We start from the raw sequence: 22,283 nt of genomic DNA, 5'->3' as shown, positions 1-22,283 counted from the left end.
AAATTCTTAGGAAAAAAACTTTTTTATTAGTACATGTAATATAAATTTCTTGTTTATTTTTACTTTATTTTTTTTTTCAACGAGTTACAGTACAGTGCTATAAGATAATGGATTCTGCACCATGCATTTATAAATCACCAGAATTTCTGTAGAAAAGCCCGGTTGCCAAATATTGAATCTTTCATCGTGATATGTTAACAAATCGAACGGACAAAAATAATGTCTTATGAAATGGATATCATAAATAGTGAATATTTTTTACAGTGAGGACATTTTACTTTTTGAAAACGTTCGTTTTCATATCTGTAAGTTCTAAGCCTAATACACGTATACATGTACGCGTATTGATTTTGACATATTTTATTATATAAAACATACATTTACAAATGGTTAGGACACAAATTCTGACAACTTACGAGGTCTTTACCATTAAAATAGAAAAATTGTACAAAACTTACAGCTGTTATAACATAATATTTAATTACAAAAAAGCAAAATACGTAATATCTACGAGATTAAGAAACATGGACATAAACTATATTAAACAGAGCTACAAGTTTCGTTGATATACAATTGAACTAATGAGAATAATTGCTCGTTAATATCGAGGGATAATGGCCCCATAATACATAATAGATGATATACTGGAAAATTCTTAATTATACTTTGAAATCAGTATAGAATTCGCTATATAATGCCTATATTTTCGTAGATTTCCTGTGTAACCCTCACCTACAGTCAACTGATGTTTCTTATAAGGAAAAAAATAACCTTCGACAAAATAACACATAACTGATTAAATATTTGTTCAGATATACATGCATAGTTTATTATAAAAAAATGAATTTAAAAAAAATCGGGTGCCTGTGCCCTCGGCCACAATTATCAACAAATTACTATAAATTAGTTCTACATATTTATACATGCAAGTACATGCATATTCACGAAAATGGTCCCAATTCAGCTTGCTCTATATTAATTTAAAACTTTGAAAAATTAAAAGTCTCTCACTCTAAATTAATACTCTCTCTCTCTCTCTCTCTCTCTCTCTCTCTCTCTCTCTCTCTCTCTCTCTCTCTCTCTCTCTCTCATTGGATTCAGGTGTTTAAAAAAGTTTAAACTGCATATGTGAAGTGTAAGTATTTGTTGGGCACACTTACTTTAATTTTCATGTTGAATTCATTATTCTATTATAATCGGGATCGGCACTCCACATCGTTGCAAATTTTGGCGCCAAACTTTGTTGACGTTGGAATAGAAATTTGAGTTACCTCTGTGCAATCTCGTGGTAAGATTTGAGAAATCTCATAATATGTTTTACGGTGCGACCGTTGGGGCGACCACAGCATGTGATCAAACAATGAATTATAATAAATTTAATAAAATAAAACTAACAACGTGAAATTTGAATGCCCAAAAATAAAACATACCTATTTTTCAGTAAATTTTCATAATTCATAGTTTATAAGATTTGTTATAATTTATTTATTTATATGTAGAACAATAGTTTAATCTCAGATACAATGTTGTTAAATAATAAAGATTTTAATATATAAATATTCATTGCACTGCATCTCCTTTTTTAAAGTGATTGTGATTATGATTGATTGATTGATTTCCCCCTTTTTTGCAGTAGACATTTTTTCTTAAACTTACATATAAAACTTGACTCATCATAGAGCTCCCCAATGCTAATTTTTTTTTCATTTTTGTCAATTTATACATAGAAAATCGACTTACCATGGATTTGCCCTTCCAAAAAAATAATTAATGTTTAATTTTATTTTTAATTTACGCTTAAAAATATTTGCTTATCATGTTAAAAGAACATGGTGTTGTCCCCCCCCCCCCCCCCCCCCCCCGCATGTAATAAATGGAAGTGAAAATAAAGAAACCATTGAACTGCAAAAGAGCTGAAGGATTAGAATTTTCATGATTTATTTTTCTTTTTGCTTGCAAAGATTTTTTGGATGAGGCTGCCATCCACCCACCCACCCCCTTTAAAAAAAGGCGCTGCTACGTATAACGTTACGTTTCAGGAAATTACCGTAATTATAGTGAAGTAAATATTTGTGAGCATTCATCCAAATTAGTGCAATTTACAACTGTTTCCTGTATCTGAAGAAATGTCCTTATTCGTCAGCTGTTCTTTATCTTAGCCTTCGCAAGATTTTGAGAGGATTTTGGTCATTTCAGCAGATTTACAATAACTTCAATTAGAGTAATTTCCCCTTCTCAGTGCTTATTGTGACGTCAAAGCTGACGTTGGTTAAGTATCGTCTTACTCTTTAAAACTCCACTGAGAAATAAAAGTATGCGAAGTATACTGTTTTATTTACTTAAAAAGCATGATGTTCTTAAAATTATACATCTTATAAGCTTTTCAAAGGTTTTACTTTGATTCTTGGGAGAACGTGATGTTGGAACGTGAGGTTGGAAACCATTGGTACTATGAATTGTGGGTCAAAATTTACTGACTCCGAAAAAATATATCGGATCAATGTGTAAACGTTTGTGACGTCACACGATTATTTTTGATTGAAAGTGTACTGAGGTGAACTTTAGAGGTAACATTGACTGTATGTCGCTTACATCGTTATTGTTTTTACTGTCTAAATTTGTCTTGCTGATTCTCGTGAGAGTGTGAAGTGATAAAAATTGCCATGATTACAGGGAACTACTGGGACGATTAAAACGATGCATTACTGGTCCGATTTACTGACGCCAAAAAAAGCCGTTGAATGAATGTGCAACTAGTCCGAATTTTCTATTCACACACGCCTTGCCGGTAGAGCTCGCTTCGCGCCGGCGCTGCGCGCCGGCGAGCTGCGCTCGCTATTATCGTTAAAAGACTCGTTACACAGAACCAGAGACAAAAATAACATTATATCTCTGACAGAACACATAGCATTCACATATATCGAGGGCCAGCAGATGCGAAGTTGAAGTGCAGCCCAGGTTATCATCACTCAGTTATTGAGGTTATCCATGGTTAACCCCTTACCGGAATACCGGAAGAAGCCCACTACGGTTCGGGGGGGGGGGGGAGGGGGGCATACGGCATAACTCCCTTCCTTTTTGGTCTTTATCTGATTTTGATAAAAAGGGATACATGTATACATTTGCATACTTAAGCTGCCTGGTATATTATTTGGCCTGTATCTGAATTAGTGAAAACAGCTGGAACAGTTCAACAAATAGGTTAATAAAAGCCTATTTAAGATATTATATACAGTGCTAAAGTGAAATGTATTGATAAATTTATGCAGATTTATCTATCAAAATTAACTAAATAAATTAACTAAGTAAAAGTTATTCATATCTCATTTGGAATATCCTTACCTGTACAAGGTGTAAAAAATATATAGGAGCAATCTGAATTTTTATCTAAATTTGATTGAGAAGCATGATCATGCGCGGATCTAGGGGGGGGGGGGGTAGGTGGATCCAGATCCCCCCCCCCCCTCGTAAAATTCAAATTTCTTTAATGTACATTATATAAATAACGAAAATATGCCTCAGACCCCCCCCCCCCCCCCTTGGCAAACTGAAATAACCCTCGGATCTGCCTGTAAAAATTTTCTGAAACTGCGCATGATGATAATATTGCAGTTGAAGATACATGTATTTGAAATTATTGTACATGTATTATAAAGTATTTTATACATAAACTTGTATTCATTAGCTAAATGTTCATCATCTGATTCCTACTCTTAGAAATGAGGGGGACAAAAAATAAAGTATGTCAAGAATGATAATCTGTTTGTCTCATGTCAGTGAGTCTTATCAAAATTCAGTACATTTCAAAATTCTGTAACTAGATATGTTCTCCCCAGTTCACTTAATAATTGCACTTTTAAATTCCAACAATATCACCAATTGCTGGACTATGAAGAGACAAGATCCAATTACAAGTTAACGATGTTGACGCAGAAATGTATTCACACAGAGAGAATAGACATGATAACAAAAAATCCCCTCTTTTCTTACCCTTTGACATGTGTTGTCTCCAGTTGTCTTTAAGGTACATCATATTGTTTACATATTGTTCACAACATTATGTTGAAATTGTTCTACCTTGGTAGTAATTCTTGTACTCTAACATCTAAGTTATCTCAACAGATGGGTGCTGATAAGCTGAAAATGATAAAAGCCTTTCAGAGTTATGCCCCTTACAAAAGTCAGTGTTACATATATATAAATAATCCCAATGCTATTATACATTGATTCAGCAAGTCTATATACTTGATGCTACACTACTGCTTATCAATAAGTTATTAGCAGGATGCAATTGACACAGGACAGTGACCCTGCATATCAACATATCAAAACACCTGCAATTTAGTGTGGTGAGAATATAAAAGTATCTTTTAGAGACGTATCCAAAAATGTTCTTTACCTGTTTTTTAACCAGGTTTTCCAAAGGAAAAATCTGGTTATTAAGATGGCGGGCTGCTGCCAAAAGAGTACCGTTATTGTACGGATAACTCTCCTATAGTATTCAAGAAAAGAAGTTGCTCTTTTGCAGATCAATTGTACATATATCAGAGGTGTGCATATTCTTAGAATTTTGATTTCTGATAATTTATGAAAAAAAATACAGCTGTTGAACTTAGTCATTTTTTGGCAAAATATTGTAAATTGGGTACCCATATTGTATGGATAACTCCTACAGTTTTCAAGATAGGAGGTTGTTCTTTTTCAGGTTAATTGTACATATATTAGGGGTGTGCATATTGCAAGGATTTTGATCTCTAATAATTTACTTTGCAAGTTGTAAATTGCACTATGCATTGAATTACTTTATGCTTGTCAGCTAGAATATTAAAAACTTTTTTGACCTTGATAAGGGACCTTCCTATTCACCTTTACATGTCTTAAAAAGGTCACCAATCTAAAGTCTTTATCTTTGAAGAAGGTGTAGGGATTCCTGTAGAAGATTGATTTTTGTTAGATTCTTAGGTAAAAGCAGCTTTTCTGAAATGACTCCCTATCAATCCTCTTATCTAAGTATTGCAGTAAAATGAGCATACAAGATTGGCCAAATAGGAAAGTTATAAATGGGCCTGTATTTATGACTCTAGTTTGAAATGCTATCCAGTGTTACCTGTCTCTGAGAAAGGGTGCCTAAACAACACAGGTGAGGTCTTTGTAAAGTAGTGTCTGGGCAAGGTTCTTTGCAGAGAGGCGTGAGATTTAAATAGCTTACAGTACATTTTTGTTGTGTGTTACTTAAAGGAAGACGGTGATAATTAATTAAGGAACTCACGGCAGCCTCCAATGGATAAGATGATAAGAAGGCTACATGTTTATATCATTTTATCGTCCCATTACGTGAACCATTGTCATTAGAACTCTACCTGTGAACACACCTTCCGGCAGGTAATTGTCCATCCCTGTGCTGCCTCCCCCAGAGCCGTTCTCTCTCTCTCATAATTCAGATTGCAGCAGAGTGCCTGCTAACCTGCTCTGATGTTTAATTTACGACAATTGAACAATTTTATTGAATATTTTATGTTTTACAGAAATAGTTTGGAAAGCAATTGAGGAACATGAAATCAGCCTTTTTGAACGAGAAATACAACTGACAGCAAGCAAATTACTCTGTTATCCTGCTGAGCAGACAAGCCCATGAATGCAAAACATATTGCAGTTTGCTGGATAACAAGAAACAACTTGGAATGGATCTGGTAAGTATTTTTTAATCACTGCATCAGGTGTCTGAAGTTGTTTTTAAATTGTAAGTAGAGATTTTATCTTTTGAATCATGTGACAGTTACTCAAACAGAGGAGTACGGAGCATGTAGTTTTGTAAGTTTATTCTAAAAAATACATGTATCATCTTTGATATATAAATACATAGATTTATCTTCTTTATCTTTAAATATATCAGTATTTTCTAAAAGATTTTAGAAATTCTTTGAACTCTGATCAAACCAGATGTGTTTACTTGCTAATTTCTGATTCATTCCTATAGGACGCTTCATGTTTTCAGGAATTTTATATCTCCTCTGAATACCAAAGCATGCCAATATAAATGTGTGTGGTTTGAAATCTTGAAGAAAGATTGAACTCGTGTAGACACCATGACAGAATTAATGCAGCCCAAAGTCACAGAAATACGGTAAGTTTAAGTGTTAAAGCTGAGGATGGATCAATGTGATTTAATTGTTGATGAGTTCAAATACTGGCCATTTATCGTAATCATTATCTCTCTGTGTGGGGGTTATTACCAGTTTATTACTGAATGGTCAGGTACATGTAATCTGTACAGTCATATATAAATAACAGGTACTCTAGCTGTACTGTTCTAAAGGTGGCATGCTATATAGGCCACTGGATTTATATTTTGTCTCTTTGTTGTGGATTTGCTTTAAAGTTAGTCAAAACAACTTGCTCTCGATCCTGGATCTCTAGAAATGAAGCCACATGGCTGGATCATCTCTCCTTAGCTGATAACAGTAGATATACCCAGTACGGGGATTAACTAGGGTTAATAATTGGTAGGGGCCTTTAATTTCTATTTCTGAACAGATGAAAATAGGAAAAAGTGTACCCTTTATGTACTTTAGGTACTTTCATTATTGTAAGAGAATGTATTGGTTCTTAGATTGATCCTTATCTATTCTGGTAAATTATTTGTGGAATCTGGAAGGCTAATGTTTAAGGTCATTAACTGAAATTTTGAGATGGTATGCTTCTGAACTAGTGACCCCACTTCATCTAATTGGCTATGGTTGAAAAGGAATCATATAATTAACAAGTAGTCTATTTTAATGCCTTCTTCATGTTTAATTTTTAGAACAAGATTGATAGTAACAGAACATAAATAAATTACGGAGAAACACCCATTTTAGTTCTAGTCAAAGGCATCGAAAACACTGGAGAGCAGATCAAATATAATGGAGGATTAGAGTTCACAGCATGGCTAGCTGTGATGTCTGTTGGGCTACGAGAATTGAGTGTAGGATCTATGAAAATTTTATTAGCTGATTAACTTTATAGGAACAAACTTTAAAAACATAGATGAGAACCAGAATTTTAATCCCGTTATGTCTACATCAATGTATCAGTGTGTTACATTAATAATAAGCACAGGTTTGAGATGTGGGTCCTTTTTGGTTGCACATAAAACATTTATTGCACGAACATAGGTATAGTGATTTCATGGAACTAGAGTTTCTTGGATTTCAAGCAACATTCTATAAAAGCCTTTTAAAATTTTATGACTGTAACAAACTCAAATATGTCAAAACGAAAGATATAGAAAATTATGATTTTATATTACATGGAGGTGTAATAAACACAAAATTTACATCTCTTTAACATTATTAAAACACAAGTTAGTTGTCAGAAATCATATTTAAACATTACAATGCATTCTTTTGTGGGAAACATAATTAGTGGATGTAAGCATATCTATATACATGTAACAATAAATTAGTACCGTACATCCTGAACATGTATAAAAATCTTATATATAGTTCTCTATGACACGTTTTGAATTTGATGCTTCAGTTAGCTTTACAAATTGTCAAAAGAATTAAAAACAAGGTATTATTTTATTTCGGAATAATTATTTTCCCCGGAATTCACCTTTTTCCTGATGGAATATTGTAATTGGCCCTAATAGCCTTTAATAGTTACATGAAAAAAAAATATAAATCCATGAGATAGTGTGATTTTAGCAGTGGCAGGGGTAATGGAGAAAAATACATGATTTTCTATGCTCTGAATTTATATACCAGTATTTATCTTATTTATTTGTTTTAATTCATTCTATTTATTTGTTTTGTAATTGTTTGTTTGTTCTTTATTTGATAAATTTTCATTTGTATAAATCATATTTGTACGACAAATCTCCTAACATCTTCCGGTAGAAAAGGGGGGGGGGGGTTAGTTTTTCACTGGAAAACTAACCCCCTTAGTTTTTCAGTGAAAAGCTAACCCCCCCCCCCCCCCCATTCGCGTAAAATCCAGCTGCCTTTCAATTTAGACATTAATATTTGATCTGTAATACGTAAATCATCTCCACAAGCTGTAATTTCGCCACTTTAACATCGTAGATGTTGACTGGAAGCAACACTGCACTCCTCAAATCTAAACTTACAATGAAACGAAGTGAGTAACCTTTGTATGCAACAATTCTTGGCTAAAACGCGATGGCTACAATCGAGACGTACATAATCCAAACTGCGGTCGCGGCAGTTAAGAAATTCACCGAATTCCGAGTTACAATAAAACATCATAGCTATAAGCTTGACGTTATTTACATGACAAGTTCCAACAAGCACTGCATCCATTGCCACAGAAGATTTACCGATCCGCGTCACTTCCGTGTTCGTGACGTCATATATTCTGTTTGCACTGAGGGTTGAAATTCATCGGCGGATCATGAATTAAGCCTGAAATATCTACGAACTTAAAATTGGATACATCTTATCAGTCCCTGGCGACATGAAAATAAATATAATTTCAGCGGGGTTTACATGCTAAGTGTTTAAGTAGAAATAGGTCCTCGACAAAACAAAACACTTATCAGGTTTGTTACTGACTGTTTAAAGAAATTTGTGGGGTCGAGCCTTCTATGGACTTTACCGACCCCACAAATTTCTTTAAACAGCCAGTAACAAACCTAATAAGTAATAATGTGATTCAACGTACTGCGTCAAGAATGCATTATATTAGAAACGTGGTATTTCAAGTATTGTCAGTAGATATTAAAATAATATTGATTATTATGGAATTTTTTTAAAAGAAATGATGAACCCAACAGGTTAAATACAGAGAGACGTTTATTCATGTCTACACACCACTGCTTATTTGTGTAGTTTGACTAAAGAAGAAACATGCATTCAAAACGTCCATCATTCCTAAATAATGTTAGAGATACCTATTATACATGTAAAGTATAGTAAAAAAAACCGTACTGCTTGTACTGTAATCACATGCAGAAACTGAAATAATATGGTAATTAAAAAATCAAATTAATGAATACAACTTGAACAACACATATAAATACCTGTTCAAGATATATACGTTATTTATATACCGTACTGTTAGAGTATATGTACCTGTAAAATATGAGAAAATATACTTGTTACGTTAGTATTTCTACTTAAACACTTAGCATGTAAACCCCGCTGAAATTATATTTATTTTCATGTCGCCAGGGACTGATAAGATGTATCCAATTTTAAGTTCGTAGATATTTCAGGCTTAATTCATGATCCGCCGATCAATTTCAACTCTCGGTGCAAACAGAATATATGACGTCACGAACACGGAAGTGACGCGGATCGGTAAATCTTCTGTGGCAATGGATGCAGTGCTTGTTGGAACTTGTCATGTAAATAACGTCAAGCTTATAGCTATGATGTTTTATTGTAACTCGGAATTCGGTGAATTTCTTAACTGCCGCGACCGCAGTTTGGATTATGTACGTCTCGATCGTAGCCATCGCGTTTTAGCCAAGAATTGTTGCATACAAAGGTTACTCACTTCGTTTCATTGTAAGTTTAGATTTGAGGAGTGCAGTGTTGCTTCCAGTCAACATCTACGATGTTAAAGTGGCGAAATTACAGCTTGTGGAGATGATTTACGTATTACAGATCAAATATTAATGTCTAAATTGAAAGGCAGCTGGATTTTACGCGAATGGGGGGGGGGGGGTTAGCTTTTCACTGAAAAACTAAGGGGGTTAGTTATTCAGTGAAAAACTAACCCCCCCCCCTTTTCTACCGGAAGATGTTAGGAGATTTGTCGTACAAATATGATTTATACAAATGAAAATTTATCAAATAAAGAACAAACAAACAATTACAAAACAAATAAATAGAATGAATTAAAACAAATAAATAAGATAAATACTGGTATATAAATTCAGAGCATAGAAAATCATGTATTTTTCTCCATTACCCCTGCCACTGCTAAAATCACACTATCTCATGGATTTATATTTTTTTTCATGTAACAAAGGCTATTAGGGCCAATTACAATATTCCATCAGGAAAAAGGTGAATTCCGAGGAAAATAATTATTCCGAAATAAAATAATACCTTGTTTAAAACATGTATTGCAAATTTGCAATATACGTTTGAATGAATTAAGGTGGTATTGGACATGTCCATGTTGTGACATATTGTTTATCGAAATAAACAATAAAATGAAGTCTAATTATAGAAGTAGTTTCTTTCCCAATATTGTTACCTAACAGCGTAGCGCAGTGAGTTAGAGGGTTTACTACAAATCTGTAAGTCATGAGCTCGAATCTCGCACGGGGTTTTACAGTTTTTACCTCTCCAAATATTTCTAAAAGCTATTTTTTGGTTAAATATTGTAAACTTTGAAAATTCTAAATCAGTGAAAATATTTCAATTATAATGTACTTTAATCTACATTATAATAATTGACAATGTCCCATACCACCTTAAACTTTGTATAAAGTAAGGTCACAATTAGTTTGCAGTATACCTGGTAACTGAGCTTTTCTGTATAGTTACATACACAGAGCTCTATACTGTGAAATCAGTATATCTGTATATAATTCTGTATTCAGCAAGGTCCAGTAGAAATTGTAAAACTGGAAGTGGTTGTTGCTCTGTCCTTCTGTAAATGTAAACCATTTTATAGACTTGATGGAACAGTCAGGGAGCAGGTCTAACCATCCATACTGTGTAAAAAAACCAGACTGAATGATCTGTAAGCTAGTAAGGTTTCAATAGATACATTAACAGACCGCTTAACAGATATGGCACACATGCAACATACAGTTTTGTACGAATCTTGTGGATGAAATAGACAACACATTGGCACCGCCTGTTTGTAGGGGTTTTATGGGGTCATGTTGGGTTAGTGTTGTTGTGTACCATGTTCTGTTAAACAAGATGATCTTTTAGAAGTACATTAATTGTAGCAAAGAAACAAGAAAAGAATGAAATTCTCCTACTTAAATGCCCTGCTATGTTATATTTTCTTAAAAGCAAATGAAACTTCTTTGATTTAAAGTGGTAGGGGACACCTCATGCCTCTCGATATTAATGTGGATAAAAGTATGTTATATTAAAATACTTTCACCGGTTTTAAAATTTCAATTTTTACAATATTTGACCAAAACAATGTTGTAAATTTAGTTAGTGAGGTAAAAAATACAAGAGCCCCAGCAGGATTCAAACTCATGACTTACCGATTGGTAGTTATTATACTTATAACGCTCTTACCTATTAATATGTTTTACGGTGTGACCGTTGGGGCGAGCGCAGAAGGAGTCACACATCTGTCATCATTGTTAAATGCAACCCGTGGACTTAACCAAACCAAAAAACTTTGGCTTTGTCTCGAAAACTTTTACCACCGCAAGGAAGCGGAAGATATCAAACTTTTATTCCAATGGTCCCTTCCTAGGTTTATACACTTAAACAAAAAACTACCATTGAGCATTAATAAAATGTTAAACAGACTTATTAAAATATTTTGATAAACACAAAGCTGGTTTTTATAAATTTTTTATCTCTTCTTTACCTTTTAATAATGATCATTAAAATCAATAAATTGTGTGTCTGTGTTATTTCTCATTTTGTTCCTTGTTGTTACCGGTGTTTTAGTTTTCCTCTGTGACATCAATTTTGTTTTTAATCTTTTTAATTTTTGTACGCTATACGTTGTAGACATGTGCCCTCCCCCTTTTTTTAGTGTGTGATATCCAATATTATTGAAAGGTTTGACCACATATGCAACTATAACAAATACATGTAGATATTTTAACAGTTTAATTTTTTTTCTTTTATTTATTCATTACAAAATGACGTGGCTTCACGTAGATCTAATAATGATTAGACTTTTCTTTTTAAATAAGTTTTTGTCACCTACCTAACGTATACAATGATTGGATCAATATGACAATAAATTTAGCATGGAACTTGCATGTGTATTTACTGAGCAAAAAAAAATCATTAAAACAAAACTAATCAGCCAAAGAGTCACCGTTAATAGTGAGCGCAGTATCAGTATTAACGGTGAGTGAAGACACTGACTCCCTACTGTGTACTTCCTACACGTAACATTCAGTACGGATGCTTGATCCACCTCTAAATGTATCGCGAGAATATAAAACGCCAGATCACTGTGACGTCATACTTAACTTTTTGCGCTCGACAGTTTTCGTAAATTGTCTGACAAATTCGGGGAAGGAAATGACGTCATAGGTACAGTTTTTTACGTAAGCATATGTGTTGTTTACTTTAATGTTTTTAAAAGGATTTTTTATTGTTAAATGAAAATGATGTATGCGATTTACAGGTAAGAATTTTCCTTAGAAACGCTTCCTGTTCCGCCAAGTTGCTATGCACCGCAAAGGATCACTGGGATAGTAGAACGTTTTCACGCGGGTCCACAAAATTTTCTTTGAACAATGTGCAGATTTCAACTCGAATTTCCTCCGTTCGTACACGTTGTCTATGGAGCTCGCTACGCGAGCGGCGCTTCGCGCCGCCTCGCTGCGCTCGCTTTTATGCTACGCTGGTGGGTACTTGGGAAACAATTTTTGGAGAGAAAAAAATTCAAAATCATGCTTGGATTTTAATGTTTATTTTGATAGTTTGTTTATTTATTTCTGACAGGAAGTACATCACAACATGGAGGTATCCCATGTACCACTTTAAAACTATTCTATGTAGTATGTATGATGCGTTTTGCCTATTCACAAGTTGGAGTTATTCCTCTTTTTAAGGAAAGTTTTTCTTCATAATGACTGGTGGGTTTGGATTAAAATCTGCTCATCATATTTACTCATTATTATATTGAAAACAAGCTTTAATGCTTGTTTATATAGCAATTTATTACATATGGTAGGTATTGAAGGAATAGTTTTCAAAGATGCAGTAGTACTACACGTATAATAATTGCAACAACAACAGCTCAAACAAGCAATTCAGACAACGTATTAACTTGCATTTTCTTAACTCACTCTGTCGTTGTTGAAAGTATTATTGCATGTTATAAAAAAAATTGCCATACAGGTGTTATGGGACATCTGTCAATATTAATGTGGATTAAAGTACATCATAATTTACTGGTAAACACTTTCACTGATTTAGAATTTTCAAATTTTACATTACCCATAATTTCACCAGAAACAATGTTTAAAATCCCAGGCTGGATTCGATCTCATGATTTACAGATCTGTAGTGAACCTTCTAACCCACTGCGCCTTGCTGATAGTTGACAATTACAGGAAAGAAACTATTTTTAAAATCAAAACTTAATTTTATTGTTTATTTCGATAAATAATTTGTCACAACATGGAGGTGTCTCATACCACCTTAAATGCTCTAGAGAAATAATACCATGCATAAATATAGTCTTGATTTGTTTCATTAGTCTGTAATAAGCTGAGTCATATTGGCCAACATGCTTTGCAGGTATCGATATACATTTATTATTAGTATATAGTTCCAATCATTGTCAGGTAGGATGCTTTGTTAATGTTTGGCCGATCCCTGGTGGATTCGTGCTTGATATCTGGATTCAGAAAATGTATTCAAATATTTCCTTTATAGAGATAATGAATGAGAATTTGAGAAATGGAAAAAGATTATTTTACAGAGGCAGGTGGGATGAAGTGTTATTGATTCATTAATTCTTTACCTTCTTTTTGATTTTCACTAAATCTAATTAAGACAGTAAAGGCAAGACTTTGTATTGACCAGATTTTAATGAATACAATCCGTAGAAAGGAGAAAAGTGAAACTTTTCCGGAGGCTGTAGTATCATAAAGAATGGAGTCCACATTTCATAGAAGCATTGAAAAATTGATCAATATTTCAGAAAGTGGAAGAAAAAGAAATTCATTTTAGCTGGGAGGTCTCTGATAGAGCAGTGAACCTTTCTGTGCCGGCATTAGCTAAATTGAATTCTAACTGATGTGTAAAATATTCTCTGAAAGGGTCCTGTAATAGCGGGCCTAATAGTGTCTCCGGAGGGGGCTTAAATACTCATCTCGGAGACAGCCACGGTCAATGACGTAGCTGTCCTTTATTGCCAGTTTATCTCAATGGACGCCCAGATCAGTCGTAACCTTAACTGTAAAAAATGAAAAAATAGTAATTTTTTGTCCACCACTTTAGGTTAGCCTATCAGTCCCATAGTTAAGTTTTATTACCAGTGAGAGACAAGAGAGTTATTTATAGGAGTAACAGCTTAGCTTTTTAAGTGACTTTCTCAGAAATAGAAGAAATCTTTCTTACACTAGAAAAATGAACTAAAGGTTGATATTGATAATAAATATACAAGAGAAAGAACAGCTAAGTACCAGTACTGGTATATGTTACATGCAAATTGTTTAAAATTATATGATTATTTAAAGTTTTATAATTTGCATTTATTAGATTTTAGTTACCTAAATTTTTACTTTTAAAAGAAAATAAGCTTTCAGTCAATTAATGTTATAAAATTCATTATAACATTCCATTCATCTGATTGGTGTACAGTAGATGGCCACATGACAAGGCCAAGATTTCGAGATACACATACAAATGAAAGTAGATTAAAATCATAATCAAAATGAAATTATCATTTTAGAACTTTCAAGATGTACATTTCTTGACCACAAAATTTATTTTAAAAAATACTAGAAAATTGTAATAGACCTTGTGGGTGTATTCATGACTTACAGATCAACGGATGTCACTTTTACCTAATGCACTTCGCTGTTGTACCTGTACATTAAAAGAGTGATAGAAAAAAATCATTAAATTATATATGGTTAATTTTATCATTTTTTTCGAAAGAAAGAAATTCATTATATTGAGGTGTTTCATACCTCCTAACACATTTAGTTTGCAAACTGTTAGAACTCAATGTCTCATCTACAGTTGCTTTTTGTTTTATATTGATATTATATGTACCATTTGTGTATAGTAAACAATTATTTGATGAAAATTGATAAGATTATATAAGATTATTCCCCAGTTGATGTCCCTGGGAATTTTCTCAGGGATCTAAATGTTTATATTTTTATTAATATCATGCAATCAATGTATAGTGAATTATAAAGAAATATGATTGAAAAACAGTTTGATATCTCAACACCTCCCTTGTCTCCCCCCCCCCCCCCCTCAAAAAAAAAAAAAAAATTGATAAATCAACTTTATATTTGGTGGTCATACTGTGTTAAGTACAGAACGTTTTCATGTTCAGTCAAGTCAGTAGCTTTAGTAGAAGTATTTTACAGTGTTAGCTCATCAGTGACCATCATTTGGATGGAGTACTGTCCACAGTCTTTTGTTAGTCCAATATATGTACATAAAAACTATCAGACAGAGTACATTTGTACCACATTTTACTTTTTTATCCTCATCATCTTTCACTGTAGAAAGCTTATTGTTCATTGAATTCAGCTTTGCTAAGGTAATGATTTTATTGCCATATTTAAAAGTAAATCTGCCTCTTGGACAAGACGTGACAGATATGGGAAATCTTTCTTTATTTCTGGCTGAAAAACTGTTTCTATTTCTGTATTTTCAGAAAGATGCATAAATAAATTCTAAAGTTAATTTGATTAGGTGAGGTGTCTTGGGAGATTGGTTTTTCTATGTGCGTAAGCAACGCAACATATAGAAGTATAGTATCTGTACAATTCTTGATTAGATTGGTCTCCTCAGGTTTTGGAAAGAAAATGTTGTGTAATCAGAATCAGGCCTTAGTGTGTAAGGACCATAATCAGAAGAATTTGGTTGTCTTCTCAGTAAGCAGAATCTAGTGTACAACTCTGCATAATGATTCACCAGTACCTTGTAATCGATGGTAATCATAGGTAAATATGATTTCAACTTTCTTTGTATTTTTCGCAAGTGTCTTTTTTATGATACATGCATTTTTAGATTTTTTAGATGTAAAATGTTTTTACTAGTTTGAAGTTCATAGAGGTTGTGGTAAAAATATTTGATGGCATCTTTAAATTTCAGAAGTGATCTTAGAAAAATGTTTTAAGAAAAACAGTTTGTAACAAGATAATGTAACCATAAGTGTTACAATATTTAACCATGAGTGTTACAGTACGTAACCATGAGTGTTACAGATGAAACCATGAATGTAACTACATAACCATGATTGTAATGGTATATAACAATAAGTGTTACAGTGTGTAACCATGGGTGTTACAGATGTAACTTCGAGTGTTATGGTACATAACCATGAGTGTTACAGTACTTAACCATGAGTGTTAAAGTATGTAACCATGAGTGTATTATGGTACATTAGCTTCAGTGTTATATGGTAGGTAACCATGAGCGTTATGGTAAGTAACCATGAAATTGTCAAGTACTCTCAGGAGTACATGTACTTTGAAGAGGAGATGTTGACACTCTCATTGCTTAAATTAATTTTTTTCTGTTGTAAAATTGTAGTGTAAATATTTTAGAAAACTTAGTAAAGCATGATTATTTATATTCTAGATAAATTTTTTTTTAGCTCAAGTAAGCTTTTCTGACCTCATTTTTTCCGTCGTCCATCTTTCCCTCAATATATGTCTATAATAGCTTTTTAACATGTCACGTGACTACTTTTTTTTTATTCAAGTGTATTCATCAATCCAGTGAGTAAGGTTAAAAAGCCACATGAGTTTACACCAGGTAAACAACAAGTGTTTATAATGGGGAAGACCAATTAAATATTTGAATGTTTTTAATTTGAGGAATTGAGCACATTGAGGCACAATTTTATTCTTCACATCAATAGGAATTTTTTTGTGATAAAATACAATAAATATTATGATATTTTTAAAAGAAAAAATACATTAACTATTAAGTAGTTGAGGAAGAAAATGTACTTATATGCTCTCAAATATTTTGATCGCTTTATAAAGTGGGGGAAGGAGGGGCCCCGGCAAAACGAAAATATAGGGAAATGGAAGTTAACAGTGCTCCCCTATCAAATGTTTAGTTTTATTTCTTGCATAGGATTTTTTTATTTTCGGTAAAAATGGTATTCCATAAAGGTACAATGTCAAAGATTACAAGTATGCAAAAATAAGTGTAAAATTTGAGTACTTTACAGTATTTATTTTTTGATATTCCACCGAGGGGCCATATGGTACAATATCCTTTAAACGCCCACATAAAGTCATTGTTGCTTAGGTGAGCGATGTGGCCCCATGGGCCTCTTGTGAACTCTTGATATATATTAAGTGTAAAAAGTCTTAATATTTCAGTTCTGCTACTTGTATGTAAAAGTTTATGTAGCATTCATTTGTGTAAATACCTAAGGGAGAGGAAACAGATGTGTTTGTGTGGTACCTATCATGTTTATTGTTTATATCCTGCTTGGTAATCATATGTAAGGATTCACCCATTATTTACTTGTTGATGTTGTAATAAACACCTGCTGCAGCTGTCACATTCATTAACATATCTCACATCATTGTAATTTTAAAGGTAAACAGCTGATCAACAAATTAGAAAGTCTGGTTTGTGTATCGGATGCCGAACAACTCGACATTTAGATACACTGTATGATAATACAATGTAGTGGTATTTGGCAAAGTCTTTTTTCGCTCACCTGAGCCAAAGGCTCAAGTGAGCTTTTCTGATCACAATTTGTCCGTTGTCTGTCGTTGTCGTTGTCGTCGTCGTCGTTGTCGTCGTTAACTTTTCACATTTTCATCTTCTTCTCAAGAACCACTGGGCAGATTTCAACCAAATTTGGCACAAAGCACCACTAGGTGAAGGGGATTCAAGTTTGTTCAAATAAAGGGCCACGCCCTCTTTAAAGGGGAGATAATTGAGAATTATTGAAAATTTGTTGGTATTTTTCAAAAATCTTCTTCTCAAAAACTATTCGGCCTGAAAAGCTAAAACTTGTGTGGAGGCATCCTCAGGTAGTGTAGATTTAAGTTTGTTCAAATCATGGTCCCCGGGGGTAGGAAGGGGCCACAAGAAGGGGATCAAGTTTTACATAGGAATATATAGAGAAAATCTTTAAAAATCTTCTTCTCAAAAACTATTGGGCCAGAAAAGCTCAAATTAAAATGGGAGCATCCACAGGTAAAGTGTAGTTTCAAGTTTGTTCAAATCATGGTCCCTGGGGGTAGGGTGGGGCCACAATTGGGGGATCAAGTTTTACATAGGAATATATAGAGAAAATCTTTAAAAATCTTCTTCTCAAAAACTATTAGGCCAGGAAAGCTTAAATTTGAGTGGAAGCATTCTCAGATAGTGTAGATTTAAGTTTGTTCAAATCATGGTCCCTGGGGGTAGGGTGGGGCCACAATAGGGGGATGAATTTTTACACAGGAATATATAGAAAAAATCTTTAAAAATCTTCTTCTCAAAAACTATTAGGCCAGAAAAGCTCAAATTAGAATGGAATCATCTTCAGGTAGAGTAAATTCAAGCTCGTTCAAATTATGGTCCCTGGGGGTAGGGTGGGGCCAAAATGGGGGGATCAAGTTTTACATAGGAATATATAGAGAAAATCTTCTTCTCAAAAACTGTTAGGCCAGGAAAGCTCAAATTTGAATGGAAGCATTCTCAGGTATTGTAGATTCAAGTTTGTTCAAATCATGGTCCCTGGGGGTAGGGTGGGGCCACAATTGGCGGATCAAGTTTTACATAGGAATATATAGAGAAAATCTTTAAAAATCTTCTTCTCAAAAACTATTTGACCAAGAAAGCTCAAATTGGCGGGTAACCATCCTCAGATAATGTAGATTCAAGTTTGTTCAAATCATGGTCCCTGGGGGTAGGGCGGGCCACAATGGGGGATACATTTTTATACATAGAGAAAATCTCTAAAAAATCTTCTTCTCAAAACTATTAGGCCAGGAAAGCCCAAATCTGAGTGGAAGCATTTCCAAATTGTATAGATTCAAGTTTTTTTAAAATAATAGTCCAGTGGTATGGTGAGGCCACAGTGGGGGATGCATTTTTACATAGGAATATATAGAGAAAATCTTTAAAAGTCCTCTTTTTAAAGACCATTTGGCCAGAAAAGCTTTAACTTGTGTAGAGGCATCCTTGGGTATTGTAAATTTAAAATCACAGTCCCTAGTGGTAGGGCGGGTCCGTGATGGCAGTTTGAATTTTTACATAGGAATATATAGAGAAAATCTTTAAAAATATTCTGGGAAAGTTTTTCGGTCCAAAACTCAGTACTTAGTGTGAAAGCACAGGTTATGCAGATATAAGTTTGATGAAACCATGATACCCTAGAGAAAAGTGGGGCCACAAAATGGGGGGGGGGTATATAGGAATAGAGAAAAATTGTCTTACAGGTACAACAACAAAAGGGGCTTGGTATTTACCAAAAGAAAGAGGTGGATAAAAATTGGCAGATTTTCAATTTTTTTAGCAAGATCTACTGTACTTAGTTGTCAAGATATTTTGAAACTGTAATGCTAATTTGATCAGAATTAAGGCAATTGTTGCTCAGGTGAGCGATGTGGCCCCTGGGCCTCTTGTTTTAAGTTAAAAATAAAATGTATAGAAAAATGATTAACTTTTCTCATTGCTTGTTAATTGGTTCTGTCTATGAAGTAAATCCATAATATTTTACTGACTTGTTACTTTGTAGAACAATTCTATGAAAAAAGAGTATTTTTTTCAAAGATTTTCATATCTTAAAAAAAATTCTGAGGATATGGTAAATTTCAATTCTCTTTAAAAGACTGCTCTGTATGAATAGAAAACTATTGATGCAGATATACATGTACTTGTTGTTAAGGGGGGTGTTATTCAGAGGATATGGTGTTTAGATCTACGAATCAAAGAACTTCAACTGACCAAAGAACTCTATATTTTATAGTACATGATTAGGCATTTAATTCTAACAATGTTGTCAATGTAGATTAACAATGGAATCTTCTACAAGTGATCCAAGGGGAGAAGATGACCTGTCCAAGCATTGATAATTGGAGGGATTTGATGAACTCTCTATGATCCATAAACAGGCTTGATTTATCCTAGTGTCTAATGAATTCTATACTCATTTGTCCTTGGTATGTAAAGCCTCCACAGATTCCACGACCCCTGTCCCCCCAAACAATGGGGATGATTTAACTTGGGATTTCTCCTGATCATTCAGTAGTATTTTGTTATCGATAAGATAAAGATATTAGAGAGATGGAAATGTGAGATAAGTCAAACCAACAGTTATGGAATGTTTGAGCATATGTGTCTTATATTTAATGAAGATTTTATAGATAAAAATATTGGAGTTTGTAGAATTCTGATGCATAAGAATTTATTGGTTTTATCATTCCTGGGTTGCAGAGATGGGTATACTTGTGTCATTTATCTATTTCTGACAGCTCTCCCCCAGTTGGTCCTCGAGACCAATTCATCATATGATGCCATAAAATCCATTGAAGATCTAATTACGTTGGCATGATTAAAACCCTACAGTTTGCCTAATCACATGTCTTGGTATTTTAGGTAGCATGTCTCTCTCATTTTGTACATAACTAATTAGGGAAAATTTCAGTCATTTCAGTCATCTCTACAAAGTGTTTTTATCAAAAATAGATATTTCATCTCTGAGAACATATTTGGTTTTTGACACTTGATAATCAACTTTTAGAGTGTCTGTTTTGGGTAATCAACTTTTAGAGTGTCTGAATAGGGTAATTCTCTTTGGGGTCTTTTATAATATACTTAAAGGTGAACTAAAGTAGGTCCATCTCAGTTGGAACACTCTAAAACTAAGTAGTTCCAGTAGAAAATGATTGATTGATTGTTTTTTTTTTTTAAGGAACTGACTCTATCATAATTCTTTCACTTACACTGATACATTACCAGGTGCCAATAGACTTCTAGACCAATGACAAATAAGTATTCTTAATTGTGTGATTATTTTATTGTCACATTAGACCTTGATTACTAATGACTTGTCCTAAAGTTGGAACCACATTTTCTAAAATATAATACCAAGTGCTTGGTTGGGGGGGGGGGGGGGGGGGGGGGGGGGCAGTTGCTATCTTTTTGTGTTTAAGGTGGAATAATACATCATCACAAAATGGCTGACCACTGATCGAAACAACATTTTGTTTTAATAAATGGATTCTATCAACCGCAGTATCATTTACTCCATAGTCGAGTGGATAAAGTTTGCAGCTTCTGATACGTACATCCTGAGTTTGAATCTCACAGGGGCTTTTGTTGTTTTTAAGTGAATTGAATTTTTAGATATTCATATTTTATCACCAAACCGCAAATTATTTGCTTATTTGACATTTGTACAAGTTATTTTTCATTATGTCTTTCATAATCAAATAATTTACTTTTAGTTGGAGTGACTATTTCCATTTAACCTTAATATCAGATAAATCAAACTAACAGGCCAGTTCAGTAGTTAAGGTAGTACTAGTTGTTTTATGATGTCACACACAGTGTTATGATGTCGTACTGAATAATGTGATGTCATTTTGAGTGATATGATGTCAAAATGTATAGTAAAGTGCCACACTATGTGGAATGATACATATAGATTGATATAATGTCATATGCAAAGGTATGAGGGTTTCTGCATCCGATCAACCAATCATCATATTTGTTATCACTGGCTTTTTTTACGCTATTTAATGCGCAGAATTATAAACCTGCTTTATGATTAAAAAATCCAAAACTACACTCTTTTCGAAGTAAGCTGTAACTTAATATGACTGGGATGAGGTAATTATCATTTTTACAGCTTGCTGGATGTCATTGGACGCAGGCACTTGGCTAGAATGGCCTCCAGGCCAATCTGTAATTGTTTTGGGACTACTGCTATTTATCTGTGTGATTGCTGGCTGTAATGGCTATGATCAATTCCTAGTCCTGTTGAATGTTACAATTGTTGGATTGATATTATTGGACAAAAATACACGTCATTCAGATACTAATTAAATAGATAAACAATTTTGTTCAATGTGGATTGATTTTATGGTATCTGTAGAGAGATAACACTTTTTATGTTTTCTCCATGTGGTTTTACTTGATGGCTGATGTGTAACAAAGATATGGCTTAACAACAATCCTGTATAGCGATATCAATGTGATTGCTTTTGAATCTTAAATTGTCTAGAGTTTTGATAAAGGCAATTTTTTAAAATAATGAATTAGAGTGTCACAAAAAACAAAAAGAAAATGAAGACAGGGTTTTTTGTATACACCACAAGGTTTGTATATTACCTTCACTACCGATATATTTTCATCTTCGTTTCTGACCACACACAAATGTTTGGGTTTTTTTTGATGCTCCACAATTGTCAGATTTTATATACCATGTCACTTTTATGAAATAATGAAGAA

The 22,283-nt window shown here is 33.6% G+C and overlaps 1 protein-coding gene across 3 annotated transcripts in view; it reads left to right on the top strand.

The window, feature by feature from the left end:
* Positions 1-1,205: 1,205 nt before the first annotated feature.
* LOC128174411 (tumor protein p53-inducible protein 11-like) overlaps positions 1,206-22,283 on the top strand; it is a 47,661-nt gene continuing 26,583 nt past the window's right edge. Inside the window, exons 1-3 of one of the 3 annotated variants that reach the window (XM_052839994.1) lie at positions 1,206-1,288; positions 5,526-5,690; positions 5,996-6,124. In XM_052839994.1, the coding sequence (XP_052695954.1) occupies positions 6,087-6,124 (38 nt within the window). In that variant the 5' untranslated portion in view covers positions 1,206-1,288; positions 5,526-5,690; positions 5,996-6,086. Of the gene's footprint in view, positions 1,289-4,729; positions 5,141-5,170; positions 5,383-5,525; positions 5,691-5,995; positions 6,125-22,283 lie in introns of those variants that run through there. The other 2 variants (XM_052839999.1, XM_052839988.1) reach the window with 2 other exon arrangements.

Source organism: Crassostrea angulata, chromosome 1 (genome assembly GCF_025612915.1).
Source record: "Crassostrea angulata isolate pt1a10 chromosome 1, ASM2561291v2, whole genome shotgun sequence".
NCBI lineage: Eukaryota > Metazoa > Mollusca > Bivalvia > Ostreida > Ostreidae > Magallana > Magallana angulata.
This window is presented reverse-complemented; position numbering and strand designations above follow the sequence as displayed.